Here is a 24,167-nt window from a genome sequence, read left to right on the forward strand (position 1 = left end):
GAAAGCATGGTCTGCTTTTCTGACTCTGCACATGGGAATTCTCATCAGAATGGTCAGTTGGGGCAACTTCAGGGAATAATATCTGAAGGGATCCTTCTATCCCAGATTGTAGAGTAAAAACAAAAGACTTCATTAAGAATGATTAGCTTCTGGATGGAATAAATTAGATTTACAGTTTATTTCGACGTGTTACTTGAACGTATACAGTAATGAGAGTCTGACACTCAATTTGTTAATCCCTCTGCATGAAGCAACTGGTGAACCCTTAACATGCTGTGATGAAAAGTTAATTCTGCCCAATTTGTGATAGGATCTCCCTTCCACTCATTCACTGAGCATAGCAGGTAGTGCATGTGTTTTAAATCTCATGCCAGTGTGCTTTGGAATGGGCATGACCCATCCTAGGTATTTCTCTAGCTTCCGCTCAACTCTAAGTGAGCGTTTCTTAACCTCAGCAACCTTTGATATGTGGGGCCGGATGATTCTTTGTTGTGGGGGCCGTCCTGGGCACTGTAGGATGTTTAGCAGCATCCCTGGCCTCCGCCCACTAGATGCCAGGAGCACCCCTCCATCTCTCCCACACTACCCCCTCCCCGTTATTGCCACCCAAACGTCTCCAGACATTGCCCAGTGTCTCCTGGGAGACAGAATGGCCCTGGTTGAATAACACTGCTCTAATTTGATATCGCACAGCCCTTGGTTTGGTATCGTTTAACTGATGTTCTAAAAAGCATTGGCCACAAGCATAGGCTTCTTTCTGCATATTTGATCCCTGCTTTGCATTGAGTGGTGGAAGGAAGGGGCTAAATGTGTAGGGTGTCCACACATCTAGGTTTGTCCGGGATAACTGGGTTTTTGTCTGTTGCTCGGATGTGATTATTAAGTAACATCACCCTAAAGAGTGTCCAAATAGGGGTGAAAATTATCCAGCCCCCTTGCAATTCGGGGCCCTTTGGCTTTGGAGAACGGGTATGAGTTTTAAGGGCTCCTACAATCTCAAGAGGCTCTTTTCCTCTGCAGAAGTCTTTGACTCCTTCCTGTCCTGCTTTGGAGCCTGGAAGTTTAACCATTTCATGCCCGTATGGACTACATACTCAAGTCTTGAGCCTTAACTCCTAATGACTTCAGTTTTTGACCAGCTAGACAAAGTGAGCTCAGACAAGAGGGAAAAGAACAGTGCTTTTAAAAGAATTTTCTTTTCTCAATAGAGACAGTTTAAAGTTCTAAGTAAAGAAAGAGTTGCTACTGATTTTATAATGGCTTTTATACTGGCTTTTACAATCACACTATTACTGGGGTCAGGCTTCCTGTTTGGAAAAGTGCTTTGCAATACTTCAGACAGAGGAGAGTGAGTTTAGAACAGACTGGGCTACAAGAGAAGGGAGTTGAAGAAATCAGAGGTAGTTTGAAAAGCAGTCATTCCTTTGGTCTTAAGAATAAGGAAAAACGTTTTTTTTTTTTTTATTCCTCAGTAAATCCTGTCACATGTAGAACAGACTGCTTGTTAAAGCCTTGAGTGGATGGTTGGGTTGTGTGGTTCCTGGCATGTACCTTTGCTCAAAAGAAGCGCACAGAAAATCTCCAGGTAGTAATATGCACTCTAACCTGTAATCAGAATCGGGCTCCCACCTGAAACTATGACGACAAGATTTTCAACCCATAGTGAATGCAAGGTAATTATGTGAGAACAGTCCATTCCAAAGGTCAGCATTAATTTGGTTGTCTGTAACTCAATACCAGCTGAGATTTGAGTTTTAAAGTAATACAGATTCATGGATCTACGTGAGATGTTGGACATACAACCTCCCTTCTTCCCCACACTTTTCTTCTCTTGTCATCCTCCTAGAGCCTTTATCGTCTCTTTAGCCCAGACAAAACCCACTGGGTCTGGAGGGCCAAAGTTACAGATCCCTGACTGGAAAAAAACCTGACGCCAGTTGGCTTCACCTACTGACAATTCCTTGTCCCAATGTCCTTGACTTCACATTGTGATGTTTTTTTCTCCCTGGGTACACCTGGCATCAAAATTGTAATGGCTGTTGTCTCTACCACTGAAGGTTGTGTCTTTATCTCCCATGGATTTCAGTAGATTTTTCAGGTATTTCCTGGGTCTTGCTCTTCCTCCCTCTTGGCTGTGAAATTTCAGTTGTCAGCTGTGCTGTATTTCCCTGTGGTTCGCAGTCCAGTAGCCTTCCGTTGAAACGATCACCTCTAAAACTAGTCTTTAGCTTAAAATAAATGGCCGCTTGTAAACTAAGGGAAGCTGACTCTAGAGAATATGATAGAAGTGGCTGTTTTAAATCATTGAATTAGGTTATGCTTTGGAAGGTCTATTTCATACTTCCAAGTTATATAGAATACTGTCTTAGGATATAGTCTTTGAGGAGGGTGTGACCTTGGCTCTATACAACTGCAAGGGACAGCAACCAGGAAATGTGAGCCCCTCTACTCTGCCTTGTAAGAGAGCATCGGATATGAGAAGAGATTCACCTGAACGTCAACGTAAATGCACTCAGGATATAAGAAATCAATCTCACATTAGTGTGCCAGAAGAGTAAACAATGCCCCAAATAGCGTAACTTTGAGTTGCCTAAATTTAGAGTATTAGTATTATAGGACTCTATGCCTATTAAGAAGCTACCCAGCCCTGCCCTTTGCCTACAGACCCCAAAGTCACCTTTCTTTAACTGTCTTTCTGACCAAAAATATGCTATCATTTTGCCTAATGAAGTATGTTCTTCATCGTCTTTAGCATAAACATTCTCATCACAGAGAACTATGTTTTGGAGCACTGACCACACGTGATGAACTTACTTCGAAGTATTGTGGGCACAGAGAAATATGGGGTATTTCTTCTCAGTGAACAAGTACACGACCAAGGGGAGGAAACAGGACAGAAACAGTGAGAGAGAAAGCACAAAAAGATAAAAGAGCATGTGCTAAGTGTTCAGTGACAATGGATGAAATAGCTAAACAAGGAAGCTGAAGGTTAAAATTTCGGTAAGGAGTTAGTAGGAATAAAAATATAATCAAACAAGATGGGAGTTTTCTTTTATCCATTAAGAATTACACTTGGCTGTCAGAAGCAGAACTGAAATAAGAGTGTCTTAGACAAGGTAGGTGGTAAGTTTTCTCACACATAAAACAAATGAAAGAATTGGGCTAGTATAGCTGTTCAACAATATCATTAGTGTCTCAAGTTCTCTCTGTTTTGCCATTCTTAGTGCCTGCTTTCCTAGTCTAGATTGTCTCATGATCACAAAATGGCTGCTACATGTCCAGCCATCATGCCCATGTCTTGGACAGAAAGAATAAGGAAGAGGGGAGCTCAGAGTGTCATCCTTGCTGAGACAGCTTCCCTTTAACAATTTTCTAGAAGCCTTCCACCCGACACTTGGTCTCTGATATCTTTAACTTTTTCAGCCAGGTATTATGGCACCTCCTCCATCGTTATGGTACCAGTAAATAATAGAAGAGTGGATGTTGCATAGACAATTAGTAAGCTTTGGTACACAGTTCAACTTTTGCTGATATTTAAATATCAAAACCACGTAGTTCTTCTAAGCCAGAGGTGAACAAACCATGGCCTGTGGGCTAAATTCAGCCCACTGACTATTTTGGTAAAGAAAGTTTTATTGGGACTCAGCCACACCCATTCATTTATGTGTGGTCTATGATTGCTTTTGCACTGTCACAGCAGAGTTGAGGAGTTGTGACATAGACTGTCTGGCCTGCAAAGCCAAAAGTATTTTCCATCTGTCCCTTTACATGAAAACATTGCCAACCCCAATTCTAGACAGATAACTGAATGGAAAAATGGGCAAAAGACTGGAACACACACTTGACAAAAGAGATCTCCAAAGACTAATACACATATGAAAAGTACTCCAACTCATTACTCATCAGGGAGATGTTAATTAAAACCACAGTGCGGTACCACTGAATGCCCATCAGAATGGCTCTAATTAAGGAAGAGAGAGAGAACTGACAATATCATGTATTGCATTAATATGGGACAACTGGAATTCTCATACATTGCTTGTGGCAGTGTAGGTTGGTACAAATACTTTGGGAAACTATTGGGCAGTATCTACTAAAGCAGAATATATATACTCCCTATAATGGAGTATTCTACTCCCAGGTATACACCCAACAGAAATGCCTACCTATGTTCACCAAAAACCATGTTCTAGAATGTTCATAGTGGTACTATTCATTAATAACCCCAGGCTGGTAAAATGTCTCTCGACAGTAGAAAAGGAAAACAATCATGTTTTATTCATACAATGGAATACTTCTCAGCAGTGAAGGTGAAGTATCGCATGCTGTAATGTGCAGTAGTGATGAAAGACACCAGATGAAAAACACACTGTCCACTGCAGGATTCTGTTGATCCAAAGTTCAGAAAAAGGCAAACAATATCTATGATGGTGGTGGTCAGGAAAGTGGTTGCTTTTACCAGGTAAAGTTGGGAGAGGGTTTTTCTTGTTCTGGGTAGTCATTATACAGGGATGTTCACTTTGGCAAAATGAACTGAATTGTACACTTATGAATTCAGTACTGTCCAGCTTGTATATGTATTATATTGTACTTCAATAAGGAGCCCCCTCCCCCAGAAAAAGAAAAAGAATCCATATCTCTTTAATGTTGGAAACCTTGCAGTGGCGCTCTCAGCCAGTTTTCTATTAAAAATGTTGCCTATGACGATGTGTTCTTCCTAATACAACCACAGAAGGCTACACAACAGGCCTGGCCCTTTGTTTGAGACTATGTTTGCATTCTAGTCTCAGTAACAAACGGAACACATTTTCTGTTTCCGGCTTTCTGCTTTAAACTCCATCCCCCCTGACAGTGTGGCCACCTAGGTGGTCTCAGCTCCAAGCAGCCCCTGACAAGGATAAGACGGTTGTATCTAAGCTGCAGTGGATTAACCCACTGAGCAGACCCCGTACTCCCTGGGCTTTCTGGCCAAAGGAGAAAGTGAAGGCTGCAAGGTCAGCTGAATGTGGAATTTATGGATCCTAAGAAGGCATTTTGGAAGGAGGGTTCCCCCCCATTTCTGTTTAGTCTTAACGTTGTGAAGTTGTAACGAGGCGCTGGAGACTGAGGGAGCTGTTTGTATGCGGTGTTGTCTGCCTCGATGGCACTCTTGAATTTTGGCGGGCTGCCCAGTCTTGTGTGGGACGTCGCTTAAGATGTGTGCACTTCTCCAAAACATCAATTTTAGATTTTAAAAAGGATTAAAGTATTATTCCTCCAAAGCCAGGAATTGAGGCAGCTTTTAAAAGAGAAGTTCAGAAGAAATAGCCAGGTCTTTTTAAAGAATTACCCAAACTTTTCGCTGATACTTTGAGTTCAATTTGTTCCCTCCCATGGATGCAAGTGAGAAACTATAAAAGAAAGGAGAATATTAAATGCTAAAAATGAATGAAAGGGACGTAATAATCGAAGCATTAGACTAATTGATAGCCATACTTTTTTTTTAAAAAAAGGCAGTGCTATAAACTATTTAAAGAATTGAATATTTGTATATAAATCATTATTTTTTAATTAATTAATTAATTAATTATTTTTGGTTGCATTGGGTCTTTGTTGCTGCGCGCGGGCTTTCTCTAGTTGCGGCGAGCGGGGGCTACTCTTTGTTGCGGTGCACGGGCTTCTCATTGCGGTGGCTTCTCTTGTTGTGGAGCCCGGGCTCTAGGTGTGTAGGCTTCAGTAGTTGTGGCACCCGGGCTCAGTAGTTGTGGTTCGCGGGCTCTAGAGCGCAGGCTCAGTAATTGTGGAGCATGGCCTTTGTTGCTCTGCGCGGCATGTGGGATCTTCCCGGACCAGGGCTCAAACCCGTGTCCCCTGCACTGGCAGGTGGATTCTTAACCACTGTGCCACCAGGGAAGCCCTGTATATAAATTATTTAAATCATTGAATAATTGTAAACAAATCTAGATATTCAATCTAAAAGTTCTGGCACGTACATAAGATGTACTACTTCTTTTCATATCTCATAATTATCCAAAATCTTTAATTTAAAAAGACATCATTTTTATGTATCTTACAGAGACTTGAGACTATGTATGTGTGTGTATAAATATACGTAATCACATACATATGTGTAGACATTCATGACATTTAAAAAGTTACCATCCCCCAAAGGAAAGAAAAAAGCGACTGGCAAGTGGTGAGAAAAAACTGGAGCCAACTGCTTGTGAGACTTTCTGAAGATTTAGGTTATCTTGATGCAGCTTCCCAGGTCTGGTGTAGCACCTCAAAGAATAATTTTTTGGAAAAAAATCCAATTATCACTTTAGGAGAAACCCCAGAGAAATTGCATAACTTGCATTTTTGTGGAAATTAAGATCTGGCCGTTACAAGGGAAAGAGTCACCCACCCAACTGCTTTGGTCCCAATATTTGGGTTACTGCTGCTTCCAAGGGGGTTTGTCATTAAGGAGATAACTTCCATGTTCCTTCCCTTTTCTTCTTAGCAGTCCTAGGACGAGAGTGGAGTTAGGGGGCTGGGCTGTTGGAACAAGGGTGCCGTTGCCAAACTCTTGTGATCAGAAGTTAAGTGGGCGCCTTGCTTTGTGGGCCTCGTCTTAGGAGAAGTAAATTATGCTGCCCCTTGGCGGTCCCTCACTGTTGAACCAGGAAGGAACTAAGTCTCAGTGTCTGATAATAGATTTGAACAAGGGTGAATGTGTAAAGATGGGACTCAGACTTGTCAAAGCTCAGCCTTTTCATGGGATTTTGAGTGGATTCTGCTTGTTTCATGAGAAACCAAAGTAAAGAGCCTGACCTCCTAGATCCTACATAAACTGCTCTACTTTGGGGAAGCTCCCCTGTTCTGTGAGCCACGTTCACCTCTTGGTCATGTTGAACTCCCGTGAGAGAAGCCCTTGAATATATTTATTCTATAAGCTAAAATGGCAGTCCTGAGATTGGACAGCATCCCTGTGATTTCCTGTGGACTTTCCTTTTCTGGAGAAGTGGTTTATTCTTTCCTAAGGGCCAGAATTATGATTTTAAAAGGTTTTACTTTTCAATACCACATCATAGTGTCTTGATGATAATTGTGAGCCATTTGCAGCATTCAGCATCTGGGCATGGGCGTCAAGACTGGTCCGAGGAAATGAGTCGCTGCCGTTGTAGTGATTCTAGACTTGCTGGTGCCATAACTACCAAATGCTGACTGTTCTCATCTTCTGGAAGCATATTGAATAACAGTATTCAACAAATACTTCTCCAGTGCTTGCTGTGTAGTAGGCACGGGACTAGGCTCTGGGGGTAAAAATATGATTATGACAGTCCCTGTCTTCGATGAGAGCAGCGTTTCAAGAGGAAACAGAAAACATGGTCGCTGTAATAGAGGTATGACCAGAAGGCTAGCAGAGCCTCCTATTGCAGAGTGGTGAGGTGGGTCTGTAAGGTCCCGGAAATCTAGAGAGGCTAGTGGGAGTTATACAGGCAAAGGAGAGATGGAAGGTGTGGCGGGAGGGAACTGGTGGATGTGATGGAGAAAGAAGTGTGTTACAGGTGGAGGGAGTTTACCCCTTGAAAACAAAGGACTCATCTTCAGTATGTGGCTTAGAATTTCCAAGGGCATCTCCCCTGGCAAGGAGCCAGGAAGGAGGATGGCCGCATTTGGGGACGTTCGGACTGTGAAGAGGATGCTCTGTGCATTGTGCTAGTTGTAGAAAGTGGGTTGAATTTCTGAATACCTTCCAGAATCTCAACCAGTCTGGAAATTTTATATATACACATTTGTCTATCCAGTATGGCATGACTTAGAAGTCACAGCCCGTTGAAAAGTTGATGCCATAAAAATAAATAACAATTCAAGTTTGCTTGCTCGGAATGACATAAGGTTTTTAAGACAGGAGAAAATCGTCAGACTCAAAGGGCCAAATATAGACATGGATGTTCTAGAATTTTCTGCTTTTCTGGTCTCAGAGCACATGGCATGCTGTGTAATTGAATCCAGTGTAGTTGTGTGCGAACTCCATTCAGATTTGGAGTGATGGATACCAAGGAACAGCATGTGTCCAAAAGCAGGTTTACCCTTGCAAGCTGAGGGCACAAGGAAAGCTTTCCTTTCGATGAGACTTAGAAAACACCAATCAATGAGAAAGAAATACTTTGACAAATGATTTGACACTAGTGCATACGAACACAACAAGGGAATGTTGGCTTTTGGTTATGATTTATATTGCTCTAGAAGAAATGGGGGTGGGGCTGACTTCTACAGCCCAAATGAATCCCCCATACAATTACCTGAGACTTCTAGAAATAACATAGGTATGTCTCTAAAAGCTTAGATATGTGGAAAAACAGAATCCAGTTCGGAAGTCTGCCTGCCCTAAGCAGGCTGCTTTATCTTAGGCCAGTTGTCTGTCTGTTTCAAGTCTATAAATGAAACAAAATAATTGAGATGTTAGTAGAAACAAATATATGGAAGATATATTTTTTTCCTTTGGACTTAGAGAACTCCTCCAGGAGGGAGAAGATGAAAACCAAAAGTAGAAAAAAAAAACGAAACAAAATAAAGTGCTATGTTAGTTTTCTAAATTGGGGGTCAGCGAACATTTTCTGCAAGAGACCAGATATTTTAGGCAGTTGAAAGCAGCCATAGACAGATACATACGTGAATGGACGTGACTGTGCTCCAGTAAGACTTTATGTATGGATGCTGAAATGTGAGTTTCACGTAATTTGCATGTCGTGAAATATTATTCTGTTGATTTTTCTTTCAACCGTTTAGAAAGGTAAAAACCATTCTTACTCCTATGCCAGATCTGAGACAAACGTCTCTCCTCATTTGTTCTTTTAGAATAAACAAAACAAAACAAAGTTGAAGTACAACATGCTTTCTTTTTCCGTTTTTTTTGTAAATTATTTGAGTGATGGTTTTTCACCTTTGGTATTTTCCTGGATTTTTCTCGAATGCTTTATGCCCCTGCTAGAATGCTTTGGGCCCCTGTAGCACATTCTAACATCAGTTATCATGCATATATTAAGTGCTCATCATGATCTGAAATCCTGGGGACAGACTTCAGAGGAAAAGAAAATATTAGCAATAGAAAGTGGTATAGAAGCTCCTCATTTATGGAATTTCAACTTGTACACTTTCATAGATACAAACAAAACCATACTCTGGAGTAAAGCCCTCTGGCTGTCCCCTCACCGTCAAAACATGCATTAAGAGGTTCTGGGAGCTCTCTGTTTCTGCTTTATTTCCCCCCTTGTTTTTCAGTTTACCTAATATTTACAGTACTTCTGTTTGGTGCTGAGGAGTTGTGCCATTAACCCCATCTTGTATGATAATCTCAGAGGAAATGAAGGAGAAAATGCTAGTAAGAAGTAGCGGAAGACTTCCTTGGTGACACAGTGGTTAAGAACTTGCCTGCCAATGCAGGGGACACGGGTTCAATCCTTGGTCCAGGAAGATCCCATGTGCTGAGGAGCAACTAAGCCCGTGCACCACAAGCACTGAGCCTGCGCTCTAGAGCCCACAAGCCACAACTAATGAGCCCGCATGCCACAGCTACTGAAGTCCTCACGCCTAGAGCCCATGCTCCACAACAAGAGAAGCCACCACAATGAGAAGCCCTTGCACCACATCAAAGAGTAGCCCCCACTCGCTGCAACGAGAGAAAGCCTGTGCGCAGCAATGAAGACCCAGCGCAGCCAAATAAATAAATACATTTTAAAAAAAGGAAGTAGCAGAAAGGAAGGCAAGATAGAAACAATTTTTCAAAATCCAAGTAGGTCAGAAAAATTGTTGCAAGTCCCTTGGCAGGAAGAATAGTTTTGAGGACAAAGACCTCATCATGCAACCTGAGAGTTCTGTACCTATGTGATAATAGCAAAAATTGATATAGAGCTTATATATGCCCAGTACGGTTCTAACTGCTCCACACACACACACACACACACACACACACACTTACATACTAATTTAATCCCCAGAAAAAGATGATAATCAACAAATGATGTCATAAAATGATTGATGAAGCAGAGAAAAATTTGTGCGCTTGGGGATCAACATCTTAGACCTATTTTTTTTAGTTGAAGTATAGTTGATTTACAACATTGTGTTAATTTCTGCTGTACAGCAAAGTGATTCAGATATATATACACACACACACACACACACACACACACACACACGCACACATTCTTTTTCATATTCTTTTCCATTATGGTTTATCACAGGATACTGAATATAGTTCCCTGTGCTATATAGTAGGACCTTGTTGTTTATCCATTCTCTATATAATAGCTTACATCTGCTAATCCCAACCTCCCACTCCATCCCTCCCCCAACCTCCCTTCCCCTTGGCCACCACAAGTCTGTTCTTTATGTCTGTGAGTCTGTTTCGTAGTTAGGTTGATTTGTGTCATATTTTAGATTCCACATATAAGTGATATCATATGGTATTTATTGTTCTCTGTCTGGCTTACTTCACTTAGTATGATAATCTTTCAGTCCATCCATGTTGCTGCAAATGGCAGTATTTCATTCTTTTTTATGGTTAAGTAATATTCCATTGTGTGTGTGTGTGTGTGTGTGTGTGTGTGTGTGTGTGTGTGTGTATAGTTTATCCATTCATCTGTTGATGGACATTTAGGTTGTTTCCATGTTAGACCTGTTTATGATAATCCAGGGGAAGGAAATAAATCCAGTAAGTAAAGTAACCTAGTTGTGGATGGTTCCACGGGTTTCCGGCTTTTGGAATCTACCCAAACTTAAAGTCCGTGGCTAAATGACCACTGGAGATGCTAAAGCTGCTGAGAAATTCCCCGTAGTGCTTGTGGGCAGATTAACCACTTCAGAAGATTTTCAGCATATGAAATGAAATAGGTCTAGTGTGAGCAAAGATGCCAGATGATAAAGCATTTATCAGCAAGGAAGGGGATGAGCTGTAGTGTAGAGTCTTGGAAGATCAATTCATACCTCACCTTGCTGGAAACACATCTGGGGGCTGCAAGCTTCTACCCTGCTCAGGATATCTGGACACAGAAACAGTCATAAACAGCCTTTAGAGCTTAACAAGTTTTCAAGCAAAAAGTGTAGTGGACACTTGCTGTTGGTACTCTGCCCAGAATATCTCAGATCTTGACCAGTTCTGTGTGTCAGTTCCATTCCCCAGCTTCTGTGTGGTTTGCTTCTAATGACCAACATCTGTGAACGTCTTCAGAGGATTTCCCTTGGGGTGTTTGAGAGTTTCCCCGTACCCACAAAGAGCAAGAAGTGCCTGGGAATTTTCATCACCCTGGGGCCTCCCATAGCCCATGACTGGTGGCTGTGAGAATATTTAAGGTCAACTCCTTTGGCTCGAGGTGGGGCAACTCCAGAGCTCCTCTCAGCATCAGGCTGAGACTGAGACTCTGCCAGAAATCACACCACTACTTGGCTTCCTCCCCTTTCCTACCCTGTTACGCTTACCCCTTACCAGTCACTCCTGGGAACATGTCCTTAATAAATCACTTGCCCATGAATCCTCATCTTAGTCTCTGTTTCTGAGGAACTCTACCTAAGGCAAGAAGCAAGTGTATTATTAAGAGAGAGAAATAGCACAAGGCCTTCAGTTGGCATTGAAAGAATGAATGAAAGAATGGACTGAATGCATTAACAGAAGCCAGTCTTTAGCCTTGAACCACACATGTTGTAGTCAGGGAAACAGGAAAGAGATAAAACATTAGCTATGACATTTTAGAGTTACAGGTCCTCTAGTGAAACTGCTTACATAGTGCCGCCTCTCTAGCTGATGGTCATTCTAACAACTGCCGGAGAGAAGACATCAGCACTCCCCAGGAGAGCTGCCTCCTTCTCTTGCACTACTCAGTTTATCATAAAGACCTCCCTTCTGTCCTTCCCTCCCTCCCTTCCTCCTTACTCTCTCTCTGTCTCTCTGGTTCTCAGCTTTTATGGAGGTAGAATTCACATTTCTATTCTGGACACTTTGTATAAATGGAATCATATAATATGTGGTGTGTACGCATGTGAAGAATGACGGCAACCAAAGTTGAAATAGACAAAAGCCCTAGTGTGATGCTTAGATTCTGATATATTGGGATTATTTTGACTAGAAGAACAATTTTTTCCATACGATAGGGTTTCTCAACCTTGGCATTTGGGGCCAGATCATTCTTTGTTATGTATGTGTGTGTGTTGGGGGGATAGGGATTGGCTTGTTCACTGTGGAATGTTTAGCAGCATCCCTAGCCACTACCTACAAGATGCAAATAGCACATCCCCTAGTGTGTCTGCAGACACTGCCAGATGTCCTCTGGCAGACAACGTCACCCCTGGTCGAGAAGCACTTTCATACAGCATGGTCCCAGAGAAAAAGAGTCAAGAAATGAGGCTTGGTTCCATTGCGCTGCAAGGCAAAGAAGGCCCTGCTGAACTGTTGATGTTTGACCTTTATGTGCCAAGCATTCCTTGGGGATCTGGAACTCTCTGGCCCATGCTCTCTATTTGGTGGAGTAATGGGATACAGATAGGTTAAGTGACTTGGCATGCAAAGGACACTCTGTTTCATTCTCCTTTCATTACACCCCTGACAACAAATTCTTGACGTTTGCCTTATATGTTCTGCTCCCTATAAAAAATGGAAATCATCATCACAAAATAGATTAATTTGGGGAGGGGAGAACTGTTACACGTGAAATTGCTTGGAATGCTCCAGGCACTAGAGTAATGTCAGGTGTCATCATTCAAACACTGCTGAGCCTCCAAAACCAGAGGTTTTGGAGGACGTAACAGTGGCTTCCTTGGGTGACTAGTCAAGTGCTCCAAATGACTCCATAGCTACTAGTGTTGATCACACCAATGGCCAGTTTTCACACGCTCTGCTAGCCTCTTGACACGCTATGTTGGGTGCAAACCCACTTGCACGTAGGTTCCAAAGCTCGACCCTAGCATTCTGCTCTGGGGGAATTTCTCCTTGTTTCCTTCCTTGGCACAAGACCCACTCCACTAAAGGAAAATGTGTTGCTGGTGTGAGTTGTACTCCTAAGTGGAAATTATTGAAGGTGAATTTCTTACGTCTGCGAAGGGTTTGTTTCTCAGCGTCTGTACTCTTGACGTTTTAGGCAGGATAGTTCTTTGTTGCGGGAGGCTGTCCTGTGCGCTGTAGGGTGTTTAGCAGCAGCCCTTGCTTCTACCCACTAGATACAAGTGGCACCCCCACACACAGTTGTGACAGTAAAAAGTATCTCCAGACATTGCCAGGTGTCCTCTTGGGGGAAAATTGTGCCCGTTGAGAACCACTGGCCTAGGGAGATATGGGTGGGGCACTGGCAGTGTCTGCCTGCCCCTTTCATAAGAAGGCACCACAGCGATCTAATGAAAGAGTCTCTACTTTGAAACATACTGGAATGGCCTGCAAAGAGATTTGGACCCAACTTCATTTACACCTCAACTTCACCATTTACCGGCTGTGCAAAACAAGTGAATTACCCTCATGAATAAAATGGAGATAATCACAGTTTCCTCACACAATTATTCCGAGGATCCAGATTTGCTGTTTGCAAAGCATCTAGTTGGACAAAGGGCCAGTGACGTAGGTGCTCAGTGATTAGTGGAAGCGTTAGCATTCCAGGTAATCATTTCAGCAGGGGCAGCACTGGTGGTGTCACAAGTGTTCCACAGGCTTTACACGCTCGCAACACCACGCAGAGGAAAGCAGGTTGTGAGTGGTTGGGTGGAGACAATAGACTAACATTAGATTATGGAGATGATGAAAAGTAGTTTCTTGATTCTCCAACTGTTTCTTGGGAAATCATAACTAGAGGGAATACAGCCTCTGCTTTTTTGCCTAATGAGCCTGAAATAGAACATTTATTTTAGAAACATCTCTCTGTGGATACTTTCGTAGGGCACTCTCCTTGGCTCCAAGGCACTGAGTAGCAGTTCTTCAGTGAAGATATCAAAATGGCAAGAAAAGGACAAACCAGTGATTCTAAAGTGAACCTATTGTAATGGTCACTTTATTCTCACCCTGCCTCCCTCACCTTCTTTCCCTGCATCCATAGATCATCAGATTCCCAGTTCTAGTTGTTGATGTCTACCTTCTTGATATTCTTTAGAGTAGAGATCAAGGCTGAGGGCAGGAGTTCTAGGTGATACTCTCTTCTCTGTCCTATGTCACCACAGCACCGGGCACATTCTTGGGACCCATAGGAATGCCTCAGTCACTGGTCATTGGACCAGGTGTGTCTTTAGGCTGGGGGTTCTCTCTCTCTAATATACCTGGAGAAAGGAACAGGATGCTTCATTCTTCCTTGAATCCATCCCATCCCCGTATCCCTGTTAAGGTTAAAAGGAACGGGGGGAGTGCACTATGGCTGTGGAGCAAAATGGTAATTCCTTAAGGGGCACTTACGTTTACAGTTTGCTGACATTCGCCACCCCCCAACACTATACGCTGGACTTCTGCCTAAAAATATGTCCTCCCTCAGAAGCATAACTGATGTATCCATTGCTCTTACCCATATGTGTGGACGGACTCAGCACTGGTGTTCCCAATGCTATGACCCTAGCAGGGCCGGTAGGTCTTTCTTCACTTCTAAGAGACACAATTTTGGACAAGGAGGACCTTAAGCTTCTTCCCCATCTCTCCTTCCTGATCCTGCAGTTTGATTTCCTGAATTTTATCTTTGTAGCCCCATGAAAAAACCTAGAAGAGAGACAATTCTAAACTATGTTCAGCCTTTATATAAACTATGTTCAGTCTATTTATACTATAGTGTAAATAAAGATTCTAATTGGTACAATCAGTTTGGAAAACGGTTGGGCATTGTCCAGTAAAGTTGAAGATGTGCATGCCTATGGCCCAGCAGTTCTGTTTCTAGGTTTGCACGCTATACAAATGCAGGCACATGTGTACAAGGAGATATGTATAATGATGTTCAAGCAGTGTGGTTTTCAGGAGTCCAAAACTGGAAAGGATGCAAATGTCCACCAGCAGCTGAAAGGATAAATATTGGTAAACACATACAATGGAATACTAGACAGCAATGGGAATGAACAAACTACAGCTACATATGGTAACATGGAAGAACCTTAGAAACACAATGTTGAGTAAAGAAGCCAGGTGTAATAAAAACATACTTATGAATCCATTGGTATGAAGTTAGAAAGCAGGCAACACTAAGCTCTAAGATTTGTGGATACATAACTTCCTAAAAAGCAGTGCTTCTCAGACAGGGGTGATCTTGCCTCCCCACCCCCAGGGGACATTTGTCAATGTCTAGAGATACTTTCGGTTGCCACAATTGGGGGAAGGAGAGAATACTTACATCTAGTGGGTCGATGCCAGGGATGCTGCTAAACATCCTATGATGCATAGGAAACTGCCTCCACAACAAAGAATTATTGGTATGACACCAAAATCACAAGCAACAAAAGCAAAAAGAAACTATCGGGACTTCACAAAACGAAAAAGCTTCTGCACAGCAAAAGAAACGATCAACAAAATGAAAAGGAAATCTAAAGGATGGGAGAAAATATTTGCAAACCATATATCTGATAAGGGGTTAATATCCAAAATATATAAGGAACTCATACAACTCAACAGCAAAAAACCAAATTATCTGATTAAAAAATGGGCAAAGACTGTTGGTGGGAATGTAAATTGATACAGACACTATGGAGAACAGTATGGAGGTTCCTTAAAAAACTAAAAATAGAAGTACCATACGACCCAGCAATCCCACTACTGGGGGTATACCTTGAGAAAACTATAATTCAAAAAGAGTCATGCACCCCAATGTTCACTGCAGCTCTATTTACAATAGCCAGGACATGGACGCAACCTAAGTGTCCATCAACAGATGAATGGATACAGAAGATGTGGCACATATATATACAATGGAATATTACTCAGCCATAAAAAGAAACTAAAGTGAGTTATTTGTAGTGAGGTAGATGGACCTAGAGTCTGTCATACAGAGTGAAGTAAGTCAGAAAGAGAAAACAAATACCATATGCTAACACATATATATGGAATCTAAAAAAAAAGAGAGAGAGAGTTATGAAGAACCTAGGGGCAGGACAGGAATAAAGACGCAGATGCAGAGAATGGACTTGAGGACACAGGGAGAGGGACGGGTAACCTGGGACGAAGTGAGAGAGCAGCATGGACATATATACACTACCAAACGTAAAATAGATAGCTAGTGGGAAGCAGCCGCATAGCACAGGGAGATCAGCTTGGTGCTTTGTGACCACCTAGAGGGGTGGGATAGGGAGGGTGGGAGGGAGACGCAAGAGGGGCGAGATATGGGGATATATGTATATGTATAGCTGATTCACTTTGTTATAAAGCAGAAACTAACACACCATTGTAAAGCAATTATATTCCAGTAAAGATGTTAAAAAGATAAAAAATGGGCAAAGGGCCTGAATAGACATTTTTCCAAAGAAGACATACACATGGCCAACAGGTATTTGAAAAGGTGCTCAGCATCACTAATCATCAGGGAAATGCATATAAGAACCATAATGAGATATCACCTTACACCTGTTAAGATAGCTATTATCAAAAAGACAAGAGATATCAAGTATTGGCAAGAATGTGGAGAAAAGGGAACACTTATACACTGTTGGTGGGAATGTAAATTGGTACAGCCATTATAGAAAGCATTATGGAGGTTCCTCAAAAATGTAGAATTAAAAATAGAACTACCACATGATCCAGCAATCCCACTTCTTGGTATGTATCCAAAAGAACTGAAATCAGGATCCCCAAGAGACATCTGCATTCCCATGTTCAGTGCAGCATTATTCACAATAGCCAAGATATGGAAACAACCTAAGTGTCCATCTATGGATGAATAGATAAAGAAAATGTGGTGTATATATGTACAGTGGAACATTATTCAGCCATAAGTAATCCTGCCATTTGAGACAACATTAATAGACCTTGAAGGAATTATGCTACGTGAAATAAGTCAGACAGAGAAAGACAAATACTGTATGATCTCACTTACTTGTGGAATCTAAAGAAGCTGAACCCAGAAATGGAGAATAGATTGGTAGTTACCAGGGACTGGCAGTGGGGTAATGAGGAGATGTTTGTCAAAGGGTAAAAACTTCCAGATATGAAATAAACAAATTCCGAGAGGTCTAATGTGCGGCGTGGTAAGTATAGTTAACATTACAGTATTGTACACTTGAAAGTTGCTAAGAGGGTAGATCTTAAATGTTCTCATCACACACAAAAATATGTTCACTATGTGAAGTGACGGAGGTATTAACTAATCTTATTACGATACTCATTTCACAATATGTATGTGTATCAAATTATCACACTGTACACCTTAAACTTTTACAGTGCTATATGTCAATTATAGCTCAGTAAAGCTGGGGGGGGCGGGGAGAAGAATTTTCTGTCCCCAAGTATCAATAGTGCTGAGATGGAGAAACCCTGTTATAAAAGGGAAGCAAATAAGTGAAGTCTATAAAGACAGGGCAGTGTCTGCCCCTGGGTTGGGGTCGCAGGGGAGGGTGTTATAATGCAGCGGAGGCACACTAGCGATATTCTATTCCTTGACCTTGGTGATGGTTAGATGGGTGTATGTTGTGCAATAATTCATTTAGCTGCACATTGTATGTTATCAAATTTCCTGTTTCAAAAATTAAAAAATACCCTTGGAGGTGGGTTGACAAGATAATAGGATGGAAGAGTATAGGAGGTGGGTTTGGGGGAAGAGGTTCCCCATCCAAGAGGGTCCCATCGCCACTCTGTCAACCGTGACAGGGCTGGGTGTGCAAGAAGGGCCTCGTGCTCTGATCTCAGTGCGTTGCACTTCTCACATGGGCCTTCAGCTCCTGCTACACCCTGCAGTTGAATTTGCTTCCACAGATTTAGGTAGAGTTTTCCTTAAACAAAGTAATCACCCTTGGGTTGGCACGAAATGTGGAAAATATTAACTCAGCTTATAGGCAGGCAGAGTAAATACAAACAGGGATTTTAATTTAAATGCCCTGGCAGCAAGGGCAGCCTTCAGTACTGCAAGTGCTGTAATATTTGGGGACAGGAAGTTGTGGAAATGCTACTGTTAGCGTGACATATTTTCTCTTAAAAGTGATGCTAGTAGAGGAACTCCTAGAGATTATTTTTGAGTCCTCTCTGGGGGAAATTATAAACATCAGAGAAATTTATTTTAAAAAAATGACTAACCAAAAGAGAACATTAGGCAAGCAGGCTCTTAACCTAAACAGTAAATGATGTGAACTTCAACCTTTTCTGAAGTGAGGTTTTATGTGCTCTCTTTATGTCCCTCCATCACCCCAAAAGATCACACCTGAATTGCAAATCCACCTGCCATTTAATGCATAGTTTAAATGACCTAGAACAATAACTGCGAATTGTATGCACTTAAAAATATTTATTGAATAAGTAACCTAGTGAATAGTTAAATAACATGGGAAGGATACTTGGAAGCAGAGATGTACAAGAAAGAAATTGTTATTAGAGTGGTGTTTAAAATATACCCTGAAATAGATTCAAATAAAAATAATATGTGGAATTCAAATTGGTTAAGATTTTTTTATTGAAGTATAATTGATTTACAATGTTTCAGGGGTAAGCAAAGTGATTCAGTTATACATACATACATATATATATATATATATATACACATACATATTCTTTTTCAGATTCTTTTATATTATAGGTTATTACAAGATATTAAATATAGTTCCCTGTGCTATACAGTAGGACCTTGTTGTTTATCTCTTTTCTATAGTGTGTATCTGTCAATCCCCAATTCCTCATTTACACCCCCTTTCCCCTTTGGTAACCAAAGTTTGTCTTCTATGTCTGTGACTCTATTTCTGTTTTGTAAATAAGTTCATTTGTATCATTATTTTAAGACCCCACATATAAGCGATATCACATGACTAAATTGTTTAAGACTTAACAGACCTCTTAGAGTTCTGCACAACCTTCTAGACCCTGAGAACAGAAGCGGTGTGTGACTCACTCGCAGGTGAACTGAAGAGTCTTGCAGCATGAACTGATGACTTCTTCTCTTCAATGCTTTGTCCTATCTCCTCAAACCTTTCAAACACAGAGAAAACAACCCTATCGCACTGGAAAATTTAACTCCAACTTAGCACTGACAATTTAGCAAGAAATCCGCTAGCAGGCAGTAGTCATTCCTAAAGTATAAGTACACAGTTTGGGAACGATGGATTATTTTTGGCTTACAATAATGCCGTTTAGTGACTTAATAAAATTTTCAAAGGCAGAATAGAGACAAACCAAAACCTAAGATGACGCAATTTTAACATGGAGGCGACATACTCAAGGGTAATGATCAAAGGATTATGTGTAAGGTTTTCTTAAATCCACGGACCCGCCTTGTATTGTCTCTATATATTAATAATGAAATAGTTTTTGTAGGAAAAGGGATTTTTAGCTTTGAGGGCTTAATGGCAGGTACGACAGAGGAACTCTCCTAAAGCTGGAGAGTTCCTCTTTCTAAATAGAGCAGCAGGAAGCAGAGGTCCCGAAATGGGGGCACTTGTGTATGCATGCCCTCCTTTGGCAGCTCCAGCTGCATTCTCTTAGGGATGCTGTGTGGCGAGGGCTGTGCTGGTTGTGCCTCATTCTGAGGGTCTTTGAGGACATAGCTGTAAAGGCTGCTTTCAGCAGCAGAGCGGAGTGAAAGTGAAGAGCGGACTTTAGTGTGTTGTTTTTCCGGCTCTGCCTGGACGTGTCGGGGAGCAGGGAGGGCCTCCAAGGTGAGGAGGTTCGCTCCCACTTCGCAGAGGAAGAGGTGATCTGCGCAAAGGCAGGCTGCAGGGAGGAGACTTGGGCAAATGGTGAAATTGACTTTCTCTTAAGACAGGTGGCACTCTGGCTGGAAGTTCCTGGTTTCGGCGGGGGGTCGAGTTTAAATTTATTTGTACGTTATTGCAGTGTAAAATATACATGGTGAAGGGTGTAAATTACACAAATCTGAACTGTACCACTCAGTGAACTTTTACATATGGCTGTACTTGGGTAGCTGTCATACAGATCAGGATACAGAACATTTCCAGAACCCTAAAAGGTTCCCTTGTATCCCCTTCCCAGTTAGCACCACTTCCCCATCTTGGTAATCATGATTCTGGCTTCTGTCACCATAGATCACACTTGCCTATTTCAGTTCAACATGTGAATTTCAACTCCATAATAAATAAATGGAATCTTACAGTACGTCCTCTTGAGTCTGATTTCTTTCTCTGGACACAGCATTTGTGAGAATACTCCATGTTGTGTCTATCAGTAGCATTTTCCTTTCACCACTAAGCAGTATGTATTCCCTTCACGCACCAGTTGGTTCATCACGCACCAGTTGATGGACATTTGGATTGTTTCCATTTTGGCCATTCTGCTTAAAGATGTTTTGAACATTCTTGTGCATGAGAAGGCCCTTGGCACCCATGTCTCTATATATCTAGGAGTGGAGTTGCTGGGTCAGAGGGTAGGCATATGATCAGCTTTAGCAGATATAATCTTACAGTTTTCCAGGCAGATGAACTGTCGTGATATCTAGTAGTAGATTCTTTAGGGTACCTGCGCACCCCTGGCTTCACATTCTCACTGCTGTTTGCAACTATGCTGCCAACTGTTTTAAAGTCTTCTATGCCAGTGGGTGGTTCGCCCAACCAAATTGTAAGGACTCGAACACAGGGGCTGCAGCCTATTTTCCTGGCCCTCCCCCCAGCAGGTGGAGGGCCACCCAGGGAGTCCAGTATAGTGGGACCCTGAAGAATTGACACAAGCCACCCCCAAATCCATCTTCCACTTGATAGCCACCCCTCTTGGGCTTGGACGGATTGATTTCACAGGGTCTGGGTGCAGCTTGCGAGAGGCTGCAGGTAAATCACAGGCTATCAGGCCTTGGGAGGGACCTTGGCACTCTTCACGATGTTTTAAAGTGTAGGCTTCCACGAGGGGATTGCGGAGCAGAGGCCAGTTTTAGGTGGTGGTGTGAATCTCCAGCGTGTGCTGAAATGATTTGGTTTAGCTGGCAGAATTTGCAAATAGTGGACGTTTCTTCTATTTCCAAAACCTTGCTGTGTTGTTCCCCGATTTGCTAAGACATAGAAGGGAGGGCTCTGAGCACCCCACCCCCCACTCAGGTCCAGCCTGGCACCCCTACTCAGTTCCAGCAGAGTTCGGGCAGATTTTCCGGGGCTCCCCCTTCCAGCCCGCTTCCCTAGACACGCCCGGGTCCTGCAAGCCCTCTGAGACTCAGTTTGCCCAACGTGGCCCGGCCCCGCAAGCCTCCAGCCCTGCCGCCCCTCCTCAGCAGTTCCCTCGAGCAGCATTACTTGGTCCCTCTCCGCTTGCCCCCTCCTACGGTTTCCGCCACTGAGACTCTCCCAGAGGAAGGCTTTCCGAAGACCAGAGACTGGAACTGCATCCTCGCCGGGCCTGTTCCGAATCGTCTTTCGGCATCAGATCCACACCTCCTTCAAAGTTAGTCAAAGTCTCTCTTTCTTGGAAACCCAAGCTCGCCCTGTCGCTGGTGTTGAAGGCTTTAGCAGCCCCAGCCCTGGCATCCCGGATCCCACGGGCCTGGGCAGGGGCGGGGTGGCAGGAGTTAGGAGCGCCGGCCGCCCTGACACCTGTCGTGGGCGCGCTCGGTCGCTGTAGCCCCCAACAGCTGGCGGCGGCGGGCGCGACTGGGGCCAGCCAGCAGCGGAAGGAATTAAATGCCCGCCCATCGAATCTGACTCGGCCTCCCCCCCCCCCCCCCCCCCCCCCCCCCCCACTCCTCCTTCCCCTTCGCAGTCGCCTCCTGCCTGTCCCCGCCGGCTCCGCGGCGGGACGCTGGTGCCCGGGACGCTTTGCGCCGCGCTCCGGGCACAGGCAGCAGGGCTCGAGTCCGGGGGCTGCCCCAGGATGGCGGTAAAATAGGGGGACCCCGGAGAGGCGCCACGACCCTAGGCTGCGCCCGAGAGCCCGCCACTCCTCCCCGGTGGCGACATGGGGGACCCGGTGTACCGCGAGAAACCGCAGCTGCACTACGCGGTGAGTGTCCCGGCGCGCTCAGAGGCGACAGGGGGCGCCACTTGGCCGGCCTGGGAGGCGACAGCGCGGGGTTGAAAGGATCCGTGGCTTCCCAGAGGTCCTCGGCGTGTATGGCGGGTGGGTGGGTGAAGAGTGCCGCGTGCGTCACCCCGAGTGTCATCTGCTCAGAAACTCAGGTGCCCCTTAGAAGGGGAGCCCCCATCCCCGGAGCCCGTGGTCCTTTGCCCCGCACAGTGGTCACTGCGTCTGGGGCCGGGGGCCGGACCCTGCCGCCGCCTCGCTGGCCAGGGCTGAGAAACGGGGCTCCCAGGGCTGGGCCCAGGTTTGCCCACTCAACCTTTGGTCACATACCCTGCAAGAACCGACACAGAACTGGATGGGAGGCAGGGACCGCTTGGTGATGGCAGCGTGTGGCCAGTGGACCCTCCGGAGAAATGCTGCAGGGCGGGTTGGGATGCTGCGGGTTTGCTCCTTGGAAAGGGAGCAAACTCCCAGGGAGTTTGTAGGGGGACACAGTGTTGTACATTTTCTGATTAATACAAGAAGGTGGCAGGGGGTCTAGTGTCGGTGGCCTCTCTTCTCCCTGTTGACTCAAATATTCCACATTTATTGGGGGCCTACTGTATGCCAGGCACTACGGGGCGCTGGGGACCGCAGGACACACCGGACAAAAAGCTCGTGGGATTTGCCTCCTTTAAAGAAGGAGTCAGGATTTCAAGGTTAACGACCGACTGACCAAATCCAGATTCGAGATTGAGTCTATTTTTGAGAAAGAGAAAAGACTTAAGAAAAAAAAGTAGGATGAAAATAAAGATGTTTCTGAGGAATGAGTCCTGCTTCTGAAGATTCTGAGTTCTGCCTCCAGGAAGCCGGCAGGCGTCCTTGTTAGTTTAGCCCAGTCTGAACATTTCTAAGATGTGTCGTTTTGACACGGAGCCTTGTAGTTGTTCTGGCATCTGCTACTTTACTGAGTTCTCCTTGACATGATTTTCACTATTGAGATTGGACGTGCTGCGTGCCAAGTTTCAGAACTGGAGGGAAGTAGGCAGAAACTTAAGACAAGAATTATCAACATTGATAATAAGGCAGAGACAGTTATCTGTCTGGAATTCGTGTCCTCCAAAATGCACTCTCCGCATTAAAAAAAGGAAAGTTTTCACGGAAGGAGTCGAGGTGGACAGGGGTGGTAGGTGCAGAGGTCCCCGATCTGCCCCAACTGGTTCCCGGGGCGCAGAGTGGGGTCCGGGATCAGCCGGGGGTGGGCCGTTGTGCTTGCTGCGAACTTCTGCGGTTTCACTTTGCTGCGCTGGAAAAAAAGAGGGCCTGAGTTAGAAAATCGTTAAGGTTCCTTCTCAGGCACACGTTCTAGGAACGTATGATGGCTCGTTCTCTAGTTTTGCCAGGGTTACTTGCCTTGAAATCCCCAGTGAGACACTAGTAAGTTACTAATGCTTGTATGTGGGGTTGTTTTGTTTTGTTTTGTTTTCTTGAGACACAAATGGCTCAGCGATTTGCCTTTTAAAGCGGTATTCAGGACAACCCGTTTTCGGCAGAGGTCTCTTTGCACTGAAGGATCTAGGGTCTGTGCTCATTATGTCTAATCGGCATTTCACCGCACTACCTTTTTCAGATTTTGAACTGTGTGTTGGTGCCCTTTAATTTGCAATCTGAGGTGTCAATGTCATTTACAAGGTGAGGGAGGAAAGGTGAGACCTGGCTCCTTAAAAAAAAAAAAAAAGTCTATTCATTCTATGAATGATTATTGCCTCAATTATGCAAATACATCCAATGCATCACAAAACGATTTAAAAATGATTTTCAGTCAGCTGTCTCATTCTCCTAAAAGCGTAAACTTAGAGCCAAACCGATGTTAATGTCTCCTCTTGCTCTCTGAAGATATGCTGATGAAATAGCCCTTTATTCTAGCACAGATCACCACATACATATTTTCTGATTTAAGACTCTTAAAAGGAAGATTCCAGAGGGAAGATGTTGGTTCTCAAGTTGGAAGAAGTCACCTGGGTCCTCTGAAGTTTCCTATGCATACTTTAGAATGATAAAGCAGCAACGTTCAGCAGCACCGTATCAGTCACAAGTCAAAAGGATGTTCTTTATTGTGACCCATTGTTTT

General features: G+C 43.7%; 1 protein-coding gene across 2 annotated transcripts in view; it reads left to right on the top strand.

Annotated features, from left to right (window-relative positions):
• The window catches only part of ARHGAP6 (Rho GTPase activating protein 6), a 489,643-nt gene that overhangs the window by 199,304 nt on the left and 266,172 nt on the right, over positions 1–24,167 (top strand). Inside the window, exon 1 of one of the 2 annotated variants that reach the window (XM_029240475.1) lies at positions 21,857–22,036. The exons of the other annotated variant lie outside the window; for it this stretch is intronic. Coding sequence (XP_029096308.1) covers positions 21,992–22,036 — 45 coding nt within the window. The 5' untranslated portion in view covers positions 21,857–21,991. Of the gene's footprint in view, positions 1–21,856; positions 22,037–24,167 lie in introns of those variants that run through there. 2 annotated transcript variants of the gene reach the window in all.

The sequence above is a fragment of the Monodon monoceros genome, unplaced genomic scaffold (assembly GCF_005190385.1).
Source record: "Monodon monoceros isolate NGI ecotype Baffin Bay Population unplaced genomic scaffold, NGI_Narwhal_1 Super_Scaffold_22, whole genome shotgun sequence".
Classification (NCBI taxonomy): domain Eukaryota; kingdom Metazoa; phylum Chordata; class Mammalia; order Artiodactyla; family Monodontidae; genus Monodon; species Monodon monoceros.